Source organism: Balaenoptera borealis (assembly GCF_965194805.1).
Source record: "Balaenoptera borealis genome assembly, chromosome: 6".
NCBI lineage: Eukaryota > Metazoa > Chordata > Mammalia > Artiodactyla > Balaenopteridae > Balaenoptera > Balaenoptera borealis.
In genome coordinates, this window is record NC_138863.1 from 79,030,635 (window position 1) to 79,044,484 (window position 13,850).

Sequence of the window (13,850 nt, forward strand, 5' to 3'; positions counted from 1 at the left end):
TAGAGCATGTGTCCTTCTATCCCGCTGGCTGGAGTTAAGTTTTTCTGTGACATTAGAGTGGCATTTAAAAAAACTTATTGGGATTATAGCCACCTTCCCAAATGTATTAAGGGAACAATGTTATTGAAGGACTTTGATTTGCTATCCTAATCATAAAGTCTGAACTGTGATATGTCCCCTACTTCTGCACGGGGCACCTGACTACGTACTTGTCCAAACATCTTTGTGTGGTTATCTCACAAAGAGCTCTCGCCATTGAGTGTACATAGAGGTTATTTCAGAGTTAGTGAAAAAAAAAAAAAAAATTCAGCAGCCCCACTGGCCAGAATTTTAGTATCCTAGACCTTGAAATCTTTATTAGAGGAACTTAAAAGGCATAATAGAGCTCTTAGAATTGAGAGCAGCAGCGGCAAAGATGACCACTTGGGTCCAGCACTAGCCCTTGTTTTGAGGTAATTTATTTCTTGACCCCTTGATTTGCTAGAGGCCATACTGAAAATAAGACTGCTCTAGGCTTCAGGAAAACACTGTATTATAGAATGAGACATTGTCTTTCATTCAATAGACCCCTGAACCTCTTATGTTCAACATAGACTTAAGTCACTTGGCATCTTGAGACTCATTAGAATGCATCCTAGGATCCTATCTTGCCCTGAACTGAAGTTATACATACTCATTTGAAGGTATCTCCAACTTTTGAGCTCTATTTTTTTTTTTTTTGAGCTCTATTTTTTAATTCCTATCATTTGATATCAACTGCAAGTTTAATAGACATATTTCTATCCCAGTTTGCATATAATTGATTAAAATATAGCACAGATATAATCCTATCCTTCCACATGGTAAACTAGGAAATAATGGAGGCATAACAAAATTTTAAGGCCAGCTAGTAAATGGCAGCAATTTTAATGGGAACCTTCTGCCTCTCTTTTAAGATTAGCTGTTTGGTTTTGAATCTCATAAATGTACAATGTTGTTGTGTGGCCTTTATCAAGTGATCAATAATTTTTTTTATTGAAAGTCCATTATGCATGCATACCTGGCAGGATGAAAAAGTACAAGAAATTTTCATCCTTTCCCCCTGAGAATTTAAAACCAGGCTGGTAAGATGAAAATGTTATATAACAAACAACAAGACAAAAATAAAAAAACAAAAACAGGAAAGCCAAACCCAAACCCTACAGTCTAATATTTGCTAAGAGAAAGACAGGACATATGTGAATAATCAAAGAAAGCCATATGGAGGTGGTGATCCCAAGGGAATAGGTAGTGATGAACAGGAAAGGCATTTTGAGGAGAGATAGTACTGGACAAAGGGACAGAAGTGAAATGAGTCTGGAGTTTCAGGGGACAAAGAAAGTGAATGCTTGCTGTGATAAACCATAATGGAAAAGAATATAAAAAAAGAATGTCTCTATGTGTATAACTGAGTCACTTTGCTGTACAGCAGAGATGGGCACAACATTGTAAATCAACTCTACTTCAATTTTAAAAAATTGAAAAAAAAAAGAAAAGAAAGTGAATGCTGTGAGTGTTCAGATAGGAAGGCACTTGTAAGAAACTGGTAGCAGGACCTTGAAAATCAGACAAAATAGCTTTGATATAATATGGTAGGCAATGAGAAGCATCATAAGATTTTAGAGAGGAAAACAACATGATAAAAGTAGAATCTCAGGAGGCAGACAGCAGAAGCAAGAAGAACTACAGTCCTGCAGCCTGTGGAACAAAAACCACATTCACAGAAAGGTAGACAAAATGAAAAGGCAGAGGACTATGTACCAGATGAAGGAACACGATAAAACCCCAGGAAAACAACTAAATGAAGTGGAGATAGGAAACCTTCCAGAAAAAGAATTCAGAATAATGATAGTGAAGATGATCCAGGACCTCGGAAAAAGAATGGAGGCAAAGATCGAGAAGATGCAAGAAATGTTTAACAAAGACCTAGAAGAATTAAAGAGCAAACACCTGAAAGTAGAATCTGGAGAAATTTTGATGGACCATATGGTGGATTGAGACAGGGAACATCATGATTTGTAGAACATTATTTTAGTAACACAAATCAGAGGGATGATGGAGACAAAGGAGAGGAAGAAAGGAATCTGAAGGTGGTATTTAAAAAGTGTTAATGGCATTAGATATTGGAGATAAAGGTGAGAAAGGAAACATCCATGAGTTTATGACAGACTGGTAGTCTGGGTGAATAAGGGTATAAGTGGTAAAGATGCCTTTAGTGAAAAGAGAAATAGAGTTGAGATAATGGAAGAAACATTCAGATCAAGGCATTTGATAAACTAGAAATTTAGTTCTATTGCACAGGTGTGAGATCAGGACAAGAGATTAATATTTGAGTCAAATAATTTTTTAGAACTGACAGCTGTAGACATGAAAATGTATGAGGGAGGCAGAACAGTGTATGGCCAAGGGCAGAGTTCTGGAGGACACCCACACTTAGGACACCTGGAAAGGAGCCAACAGAAGAATGACAGAACAAAGGTCGGAGAAGTTGAAGGGGAACCAGGAAATGCCATGTTGTGTAAGCCTAGGGAGAAGTTTCCAAGAAGACTCTTAATCTCCAACTGTCTCCTTTTACCCACAAAATGGAGATATGAAGGGTCACCTCCATGCTACTTTAGTTCTATGGACTTTGAACAATTAAAGTTGACCACATTTTTTGAGATATCTCAATAGAAGACATAATGAAGAAGAATTTATAATAACGAAGTAGAATCTTCCCATCCTTGCCTCAGAAAGACTTGGCAGTTGAGGAATGGCTTTTATTTTTGCTGCAGACCAAGTATCAGATTACCAGCATGCCTATTAATACTGTTGTCAGCACCATGAACTTCTACAATTATTGGACACAGGGCCCCAAACAAGCTGTTGTCCACAAACATACCACTGGGTAGGTTCATAGATTTTGAGCTAAGGATTTGGTTTCAGAGCCTCTCTCTCCCTCTCTGTGTCCTTAACCCTACTTACCATGTTTTCCTTATTATCTAAGTAGAGACAAATGACTTTGCAAACACTGAGAGTCTTTAAGCCGATCCAGAGTACTGAATTCTAACTAGACAGAATTCTGAACAAAGGTTCTTCAGAAATTAGGACTTCTAGACCAGAAAGTTCTTGACAGCATGTCATACTTAGTAAGCATTTCTCCTGGCAGAATGTTGCTTTCTCCTTAAGGACTTAGCTAGTCATGGAAAATATAGGTTGGTCTATGCCTAGAATAAGTCTTCACTTATTTAAAAGAAAATAAGCCATGGAATTAATACAAATACATTTTAAAATCTGTCTTTTGTATCCCAATCAACTTAGTATTTGTGAAAGCGTTTATATAGGCACTAGGTAGATATTTTTAGAATAAGATATAGTTAGACTTGGTTAAAGTATGACGAAGATGACTGTGACCTTGGAACTATCCTACCTATTTACTTTATAAATAAGGATACTGCCACATGGAAGAAGAAATCATTTGTAGAAGTCTCACAGCTGAGTAGTGGAAGAGCTGGGAGGATAATGCTCCTCTTCAGATCTCCCCCGATGGCCTCAGTTTGTAAAACACACATTCAGAAATCAGTCATCAAACCCTCGCTCCAGTCAGGTACTAGACAGGGAACAGGGTTCCCAAATGAGAGGTTGCCATCCCAGAGCTCACAATCCAAGGTGGGACAGACATGTAAACAACCAGTTACAGTGTCATCCGATAATTCCTTTAAAGGAGGTAAGGGCCAAGTTGAGTGAGATCCCAGGAGAAGGTCATCAAGACAAAAAAGGCTCAAGAGGTGAAATCATGCCTGTCCTGAGACATGAAGAATGAGTAGCAGTTTGCAAGCCGATGGGGAAAAGGTGGAGTTGGAGCTTCCAGGGAAAGGGAACAGCATGTCTGAGGTTCAGAGGCATAAAAGGACCTTGTGTGTCTGGGGATCTGTGAATGTTCTACATTGTTAGAGGCAGGGGTCAAGACTGGTGGAAGAAAAAGCCAGAGAAGTCAGTAGTGAAGAAAAAAGGGAGAACAGGAGCCATGGGGATGCATAGTTAATGGGCACAATGCTTATTTTAAGGTTAGAGAGGCCTTTTGTAGGCTGAAGGAAAGAAGCTAATGAAGAGGGAGCTGTTGAATCTGTAAGAAAGAAGAGGGGTGGCTTCTAGAGCTGGGTACCCAGGGCTACCAGAGTGAGCAGCACCCCATGTGCAGGACTCATGCCCTGCAAGGGATGCTTCCTCTGGGCCATGCAGGGGCTGGGAGAGGCAGGGATGAGGATAGATAAAGATAAGTGTGTAGCCTGTCTTTATGAAAGAGGAAGCTGAGAGGAAAATGGAGCGGATTGGACAGTGTTGGGGTTTCAGACGAGTCACTGGGAGTAGAGACCGACCAGAGACACAAAATGGGATGTTCAAGCTTCAATAAAGGCAAAGTAGCAATTGGGTACCATAAATGCAGAATTTTAGGCACAGAGCACCAAGCAAGTAGCTGTTCACAGAACATACCATTGGGTAGACACATAGATTTCAACTAGAGGCTTGGGTTCCAGAGGCTTCCTCTCCCACCTCTGCACCTTCTTCCAGTGTCCCTTTTAACCCTGCTTATGGTGCTGTCATTACCTAATCCATAGAGTTGTGTGATTTTCCTCAGCAGCACTCAGCATCCTGGATATAAGAACAGCTGAAGTGTGTGCATGACTTTTCCAGAGCTGGGAGTTTGTGAGCAGGTGTGATGTAAAGACAAGAGGATGGGAGTTGACGGTGCTAGTTAAGAGAATAACTTTAGTTGTAAATCATGGTGTGGAGACAAATGGAAGGGGATGGATGTAAGGCCAATAGTCTTGGAGAAGGAAGACTCAAAGAAATTGAAATCACTAGTAAAGCTGAGAGAAAGGGCCTGTAACATTTAAAAGGATAAATTACGGTACACTAAAATGTAAGACTTCAAATAAAGTGGAAAACATAGCCTTTTCTAAAAAATGCCAACAAATGGAATGTGGGAAGTAGATTAATTTGCTATAGCTCTTGAACATCCCTGTCTTTTATTTTGTCAGATTGCCTACAAAAAAGGTCACACTGAACAGCAAACTCAATTCACATCTCTGCCGGATCCTCCAGATATAGAATTTGCCAAGAAAGTGACCAATCAAGTGAGCAAGGTAAGTAAATAGGGCTGGGACACTGTTTCCCTTGAAAACTCTGCTGAATAATCTCAACCATCAGAGAAAGTAACTAAGATCAACCTAAAAACGCAACACAAACACTAAGAGTATTTGTGTATATGACCGGAAAACTCTACAGCTAAAGAAACACATCCATTAACACCATGGAACCATGTTAATAAATACTCAGCCAGCTTGATGACTCAGTGATTGATACATGGGAAAGTGTTTTGAGAACTGAACCCACGTCCTAATGTCCTTTGACATTTTGACTTATGAGAGGGATACTAACAGAGTAACCAAGTAACTGCAAATTTCCACAAAGGATCTGATTGTTTTAATTCAGTGCAGACCCTGTATAGTTTTATGCTCAGAGTCAGACTTGGAGAAAATAAGAGTGCATGAGTGGTCTCTCAGATGTAGTTTGGTTAGACAGCCCTGGGAAGTGCACCTCATAATTTTTAAGGCCCTGGCAAACAGCTTAGTCTGTCTGTATTTAGTGTGGTAAACTAGCTCTGAGGAATGCAGCCCTGACAGGGAATGCAGAGAAACAGATGTTCAACTGATGAATAGATCCATGCTAAATTCCCATTTTAATTTGGCCCAAATCAGGCCACTTTCTCCTGGGATACTGCTGCTTTTAAATACTTTCCTTTGCCCTCTGTGGAGTTGACTGTCAGTTTGGTCTTCTGCTTGAATTGTGATGGGACCTCAAGATTTCTATCTTGTTTAAGTATTTTGGGGGAAAGTATGTCTCCAGTAAAGGAGAAGGAAGAAGATTACAGATGATGAAGTCTATTCAGCAATATTTTTTAGTGTCTGATATTGCAGATTACCTACTGGTGTAACCAAGGGCTATTTGGATAAAAGATCTACTAAGTACAGTAAATTTTCACTGATAGGAATACCATGAACCTGAAATTTTGCCCAGGCAGGGCTAAGCAGATATTAACTTTAGAACTAACTATTCACAAATAGATGGCCTCCTAAAAGTGTTGCTACTGTAAATAAGATTGGAGAGAAGGGCAATTAGAGAGAAGGATGGTTATTTATTTATTTTTTGGGGGGAGAAAAATAAAAAATGGCTTTCAAGTAGTCATTTAGAAAGAAAAAAATCTATTTTTAATATTTGCAACATTCTTTTACCTCATTTGAGTATGCGGGGTGGGTACTTGAAAGTGATTTTAAAAAATCTATTTCAAACTCCTCTATAATCAGTCTCTCCACTAATTTAGGCTTGCCAGTTAGTCTAGAGCTGCACCCTTTTATTTTTTTTTTAACATCTTTATTGGAGTATAATTGCTTTACAATGGTGTGTTAGTTTCTGCTGTATTACAAAGTGAATCAGCTATATGTATACATAAATCCCCATATCCCCTCCGTCTTGCTTCTCCCTCCCACCCTCCCTATCCCACCCCTCTAGGTGGTCACAAAGCACCGAGCTGATCTCCCTGTGCTATGCAGCTGCTTCCCACTAGCTACCTATTTTACATTTGGTAGTGTAAATATGTCAGTGCTACTCTCTCACTTCGTCCCAGCTTACCCTTCCCCTTCCCCGTGTCCTCAAGTCCATTCTCTATGTCTGCATCTTTATTCCTGTCCTGCCCCTAGGTTCTTCAGAACCTTTTTTTTTTTTTTTTTAGATTCCATATATATGTGTTAGCATATGGGATTTGTTTTTCTCTTTCTGACTTACTTCACTACGTATGACCGACTCTAGGTCCATCCCCCTCACTACAAATAACTCAATTTCGTTTCTTTTTATGGCTGAGTAATATTCCATTGTATACATGTGCCACATCTTCTTTATCCATTCATCTGTCGATGGCCACTTAGGTTGTAGAGCTGCACTCTTAATAGAGTAGCCACCAGACACATGTGACTATTGAGCACTTGAAATGTGAGGGTATGAACTGAGTCCTATATGTGTGAAATATACACTGGATCTTGGATCTTGGACACTTGGTATGACAAAAGGTAAAATAACTCATTAATTATTTTATATTATGTTGAAATGACAATATTTGGCATCTATTGGCTTAAGTAAAATATATTATTAAAATTAATTTCCCACCTGTTCCTTTTTTACATTTTAAAGTATGGCTACTAGAAAACTTAACATTACAGTGGTGGCTTGGATTATATGCCTATTGGGTTGCGGCAGTCTGCTAGATGCAGAGACAGCATTGGGTACTTTGAAAGCATTGCTACAACTGGGTTTGCTTTGTGGAATAACAATATGATCCAAGGGGAGGAGGACTGTGGATGAAGGTCGTTAGATTCAGCCATGGTGATAGTTATTCATCCCAGTCTCATCCAGATTTCCAACTTCTTAATGGCTGTTGTGCATCCAAAATAATAGTCACATTGGGAAGAAGTGCTTGTGATGGGTAGCAGTCCATCCAACAACAAACCATCCAGTAAGAGAGGTGTAGGGCTGCCAGGGGTGACTTAGATGTGGGACTTGCTGCCTTTCTTTTGAAGTCTTCCTCACTCTCAAGCTGCTTTGACCCATGTGTCAGTATCATTTCCTTTCTCTCCAAAAAGGTAAAATCTCCTTTATCTACTCCCTTTCGTGCTTTAATTTCTTTGCATTTCCTTGTCGGATTATGTCTCCCAGATCCACCCCTTTGTCTTACAGCCTCCAGTTCAGATTTTAACATAAGGAACACATATCTGTAATGATTATATTGCCGTTACATTCTGTTTTCCATCCTTCCTTACTATACCTTTCGGAATCAAGTCTCTCACCTTTGTCTTTGGCCAAAGCCATCAAGTACATGCCAGCACCTCCTCCTGGCTCAGCGCGTTTTGTAGAGATGGGTAGGCAGGCAGGGCTGTTTGTGTACACCGTGCCTACTACAACCAGCTGGGGTTGTTACAGGAGGTTCTGTAAGAAACACTGGGAAGTCCCTTTAGCTTCTCTGTGCCTGCTTCTCTGCTTTCTTCCAGACTCGCGATAGGAAAGATATAAGATTTCAGGTTGGAATTTCCAGTTGACACTAGGTCTGGACCTGAAAGGAGAAACTGGGATCTAGAATGTTAACCTTTTGAGAAGAAAGGATGTAGGGTGTTAGAGAGAGGGCTGGGCTTCCTATAACTCAAACTCTCTGGCTCTGCGTTTCACTCATCCTTGGTACTTGTTCTTTAAAAGTGTAACAGAAAATGACTTTCTTTTTCTTTGAAGGGCATGGTGCGGGTATAGGCAGGCAAACACTTTGAGACCCCCTGGTAATGTCTGTGGACACATTCTATGAGCCAAGGAGGGGAAATTGCTCTAACCCAGCTCTGGCTCGGGCTCATGTCCCAAATTTGGGGTTAATTCTATTCCAAGAACATTCAAGCCAAGGTAGTCAGTATATCATGGACTAGGTTCAATTTAACGTAGTTGAACATACATTTATGTGGTAACTTCTGCGTACTGCATTTTGTGTTAGATCCTGAGGATTCAAAAATGAAGAAGATGTAATTCCTCTTTCCAAGGAGCTCACAGCCTAAGATTCAGGTGGTGTGGTGTTTGTGAGTTAATATGGGACAGCAGTTCAATTTTTTAATTACTTGTCAGTTCTCATTAAAATTTCTTTAAGTCTAAACCAGGAAGTCTTATTCATTGGCCTACATGCCAAATTTTGTTGTGGTGTTGCTTTCTGGATAACTAGGAGTTTTGGTAAAGCTCAGAAATTAATGGCGAAGTTCATCGGGCATGAAAATCTGGGGTTGAGTGGTTTTATTATAACTATGAATTATAGAAGGAAGATGCACCCGACTCTCTCTTCCCTCAAACATCAGGGACCATCTGTGAGTTCTCAATGAACTAAGTCTCTAAACTCAGCAAAGGGAGGATTGATACCTCTATCCCCCGCACCCAACTTTCTTTTGGGTAAATTGACACTATACTGGGAGATTTGAAGACATCTGTTAAGCACCCAGGAAGGGCCTGGTCAAGATACTTTTAAAAGCCAACCACTACCACTTAATTAGCTGCCTTATTTGGCAATTCCCAGATTTTGCTTGTCTTATTTTCTTTTTTTTTATCCTAGCAAAAATACAAGGAAGACTATGAAAATAAAATCAAAGGCAAATGGAGTGAGACACCTTGCTTTGAAGTTGCAACCGCCAGAATGAATACTAATAACATCAGCACAGTAAGTAGGAATGGATCGCCAGATGTCCTTGGGTTGAGAGGGTGACCCTTTCCTGTATGACTTCTAGCCACCTGCTGCTCCTGCAATGGTACTGGAACATTTAAATCTAGGCACCTCTTCTTGGGGGTAAGACCTGTGTAGTGTTCCTATTTAGAAAGAAATTCCACAATCTTTCCTTCCTTTTGAGAAATGCTGTTTTTATTGGATTCGATTATTCTTGCCTCGGTTTTCATAGGAACAATATGGTTTCAAAGTGAGTACAGGTGAAAGGGACCCTTTTAAGTTTATTCTGTGCCTGGGCACTCGAATGGTACATTTATGAAACTGATTAGTTTCTTCCTAGATTCTCCTCCCTGGAAAACATAAGTCCTCTTTTTCTCTTCTCTTAAGTTATCTGCCTCTGGTCTTTGAGAGCTCCTTATTTGAGGTTGTCTTTCAGCCTATTATAATTTTCCCAAGTCTCTGTTAAGTTGCTAATAGTTTTTGTGATGGCACCACATTCTATCATTTGTAATCTGATCTGCAGAAGCTAAGAGGAGCATGGCTTTGGGTAACATCTCCAAATGGCCTCTGTCCTCCCGTATAAAATATTTACGTAGTTTGTTCCCACCGCAGTTCTCCAGCATGTTTAATGTCTTACAGAGGAAATACCAGGAAGACTTTGAGAAGATGAAAGACCAGATCTACTTCATGCAGACTGAAACACCAGAGTACAAAGTGAATAAACAAGCTGGGGTGGCAACTAGCAAGGTATGGGGACATTCTCTCGTTTATCTTGATGGTCTCAGTGTGGGTGAATTTCTTACAACTCTTACTTTTGTATATAATGGGAAAAAAATGTTCTTAGAGGAACAATAAGAAAAATACTTTGGGATTACAATAGGGCTACCAAATTTTTTTTTAAAAAATTGCCATGTAGGAGAATTCACAATACTCAATTACCATCTTCAGCATTTCTTAGACTAAAGGACGTTCTGATACCCAGAAGTAGAAAGGACAAAAGAATTACTCAAGAAAAAGCAACTGGCAGCCTTACATGCATATAGACACTTCACACTTAAAACTACCATCATTTTTCTATTTTCCTACTAACTGGTGAAAATATAGTCAGACAAGATACTTGAATCCATGGATCTGCTCATATACTCTATAGAGTGACTTTGGTAAATAGTCTACTCCTAGGCATTCTAAAGCACTAGAAAGAGCAGTAAGTTCAAAGCCAATCAGACTTGATTCTAACCCTGGTGCTGGCTCTGCTGGAGCAGTGAAAGCAGAAAGATCACATCACTTAGGAGGCTATTTCAGTATCCAGGTGCAAGACAGTGATATTTTGGACCAGGAGGGTAGCACAGAAAGTGATGAGAAGTATTTTGAAAGTAAAGCTGACCTGATTTGCTGATGGGTTGGATGTGGGATATGAGAGAAAAGTTTTGGTCTAAGCAACTAGATGGATGGGGTTTCCCTTTATCAAGATAGGGAAGATGGTGGAAGGAGTAGGTAATTTCTTTTTAGAGGGGAGACCTGAGCTCTTCAGATATGTAAAATTTGAGATGCCTTTGAGACACCTAAGTGGAAATGTCAAGTGGGCATTTGATTACATGAGTCTGAAGTTTCAGGAGAGATATCTGGGAAGGCTGTATAAATTTGGGCGTCAGTAGCATATGGATTGTATTTAATGTCATAAGACTGGAGGCCATCAAGGGAGCAAGTGTAGACAGAAAACTCTAAGGACTGAACTCTGGAGTGCTTCCATGTGAAGACATCAGTGAGATGGGATTAGAGCAAAATTAGGAGAAAGTGATGTCTTGGGAAGCAGGTGAAGAAGGAAGGGAGTGAGCAACTGTGTCAAATGTTTCTGAAGTGGATTTATCAATGTATGGTCTCTGGTGAACTTAATAAGAGCAATTTGGTTGAATCTGCTTAGAGAGGGTTCGTGAGTGAATGAAAAGAGAGAAATAGAAGAATATGAGTGTACTCGACTCTTCCAAAGTATTTTCCTGAAAAGAAAAGAAGAAAAAGGGGTAGTAGCTGATGGATAAGTAGGTGAAGAGGGGATTTTTTTAGGTAGGAGACAAAAATAGCATGTTTCTATGCTGATAGAAGAAAAATCCAGTGTAGTGGGAAAATGTGATGATGTTGAGGGCCGGGGGAAGAAAGTGGCTGGAGTGTTGTCCTAGAATAGGGGAAAGGGGAAAGGACCTGGCGCTTAAGAGGAGGGGATGGCTTCCCCAGAAACAGGAGAGGAGGTTGAGAATCCCAGATGAAGATAGGTAGATAGTAGGGTTTGTGAAATTTCCTTTCTGGTTGTTTCCATTGTTCAAGGAAATAGATAATTCTATAAGATAGAGAGGTTATCTATATCCTCCACTCCTGTAGAACACCCCCTGCGAGTCCCCTGTCTGGGCTCTAGGGGGTGGTGCATCTGTGTTTCAGAGTGTATCTCCTGCGTTTGGATACCAAGATGATTGTATTTGTTTCTGAGGTTCTTAAATGTTGGCAGATTATCTAGGATTCCATCAACTTGTCTATATTCTCACATTACATTGCTTGAACAAATGGCTGGCACTGGAGATCATGGTCAAGATTAGGACCAGTTTCTTGTTTTCTTTCCTTTGGACATGCGCCTGAAGGGGGCTTTTGTGCCCTCACTTAAAGCTTCTGTCATAGCTGGAATTGAAGGTGCAAAGCAGGGAGGGCAGAAGGAGAAGATGAGGTTGCCAGCATTCATCTAGCCCCAGCCCCTTCCTCTTCCTCCCGCGTGTACATTAAATACACGCGTGCTCACACACATAGTCACGGATGAGGCATGAAGCTTCTAGCTTTTTTCTTTAAAAATGTGTTGGCACATAGGTAGCTGGAGGTTAAGAGATGAATGAGGGTTCTGGAGCAGCAGGTATCTGGGGCATGATATACTGTCATTATTATGATGTGCATCTTTCTTTTATTATTTCTGTCTCTCTCCCCCCACTTCCCTCCCTCTCTCTCTGAGGGCAGGGACCATGTGTTACTCTTTCTTGTATCTGTCCCATAGCCAGGAACGTAGTCGATGCCCTATGGATATTTTTGAATGAATACATGAATGAGAAGAAAAGATATCCTGAAAATGTATGCAGTTTCCCTGCTGCTGTCATAAGTTACTATGAATATTTTGTTTATGAAATGTCAAGCTGCGATTTTTCTAAAGAGAAAACCGATTTGTGGAGCTATGTCATAATATCTGTAATAGAGACGAGAGCAAAAATAACCTGGAGAGTTACTTTATCACTTTATTTCACTCCTACAGGTAAAATACAAAGAAGACTATGAAAAGAATAAAGGAAAAGCAGATTATAATGTACTTCCTGCTTCAGAAAACCCACTGCTCAGGCAGCTGAAGGCGGCAGGAGTTGCCCTAAGCGATGTAAGTATATTCTTGTCAAAAGTGTGTTTTTAACCTTAGCAGCAAGAGAGATGAAACTTCTCTCCTTCTATAATGAATAAATGCAAATAGAACTTTGCAAATACTTTAAGGTTATGGTGTAACAGTTTCCCTGGAGCTGTGTAACCACAGGGAGGCATTAGTGCCTCTGAGTATGATGTGTGTCAATTTGGGGAGCCTGTGGACTTAGTTCAGTGCGCAGGGAAATCCTCATTTACTTATAAGCTCCAGGAGCCTATGCCTTTGTGTGGGCAAAGAGTACATTGTAGGAGTTATGTTGTGATTCTGACAGAGGCAGAAGGAGACTTTGAAAGGGGAGGAGAGAAAGCTGAAGCCATTTAGTGCCCTACCCTTGTGCTCTTCAAGCCTGCTGCTAGGAGAAGAAGCAAAAGGTCCTGTGTTTCACAACTTCTCTCTACGAACTCTGCCATTTTCTACTCAGGTCTTGGCCCCAGAAACCATCATTTGCAGATAGCAGAACTTGAAAGATGGCTCCCTAAGTCTTCAGAGGCATTTCTACTTGTGGAATATTAAGAGCTTGGCTAATCCATTAGGTTTCAAATAGATTATATAAGTGAGAACTGGGCCTGACATTAAAAGACTAACAGCCTAAGACCACTTTGATTATATATCAATATATAAAGAGACTGAACATAAGATCAGTTGAGTTTTTCCCTTTTGGTTAGGCGGTAAAAGTTTTCCAGTATTTGAGGATTATATGTAGCTCTCTGTGTGAGTTAGTTGTCTTTTCTTTGTCCCTTGAATTAAGTCAGCACCACAGAAATGTGTACATGTGACTGAGGAGTGGGGCGAGTGGAGTGGCAGGTGAGAGGATGTAAATGGATCTGTTCAAATAGCTCTACTGGGAAATCAATGCAAAGCACATCTCCTGCTTCCTAAATGAAGGTCATCTTTATCAAACGTATAAAAACTGAAGTTCAAATCCATTTTGTTGAAAAAGACAGCAATATAAAAATATTGAAAATGAATAGCACTATTTACAATTTCAAAACCGAACATGAAAAAATCATGTTGTGCACTGTAAAATCCAGTAACTTTTAGAGCTAAAGATAAATCCTAGCAGAGAAGAGGAGTTAGTAGACTCTTGTATATACCTTATTTTTAAGGTGTACTGTCTGT

At 40.0% G+C, this 13,850-nt stretch overlaps 1 protein-coding gene across 31 annotated transcripts in view; it reads left to right on the forward strand.

The window, feature by feature from the left end:
* Window positions 1-13,850, forward strand: part of NEB (nebulin) — a 216,213-nt gene that overhangs the window by 12,062 nt on the left and 190,301 nt on the right. For all 31 annotated transcript variants that reach the window (XM_082395693.1, XM_082395706.1, XM_082395682.1 and 28 more), the window contains exons 9-12: window positions 5,040-5,144; window positions 9,188-9,292; window positions 9,935-10,042; window positions 12,576-12,692. In XM_082395693.1, the coding sequence (XP_082251819.1) occupies window positions 5,040-5,144; window positions 9,188-9,292; window positions 9,935-10,042; window positions 12,576-12,692 (435 nt within the window). The remainder of the gene's footprint in view (window positions 1-5,039; window positions 5,145-9,187; window positions 9,293-9,934; window positions 10,043-12,575; window positions 12,693-13,850) is intronic.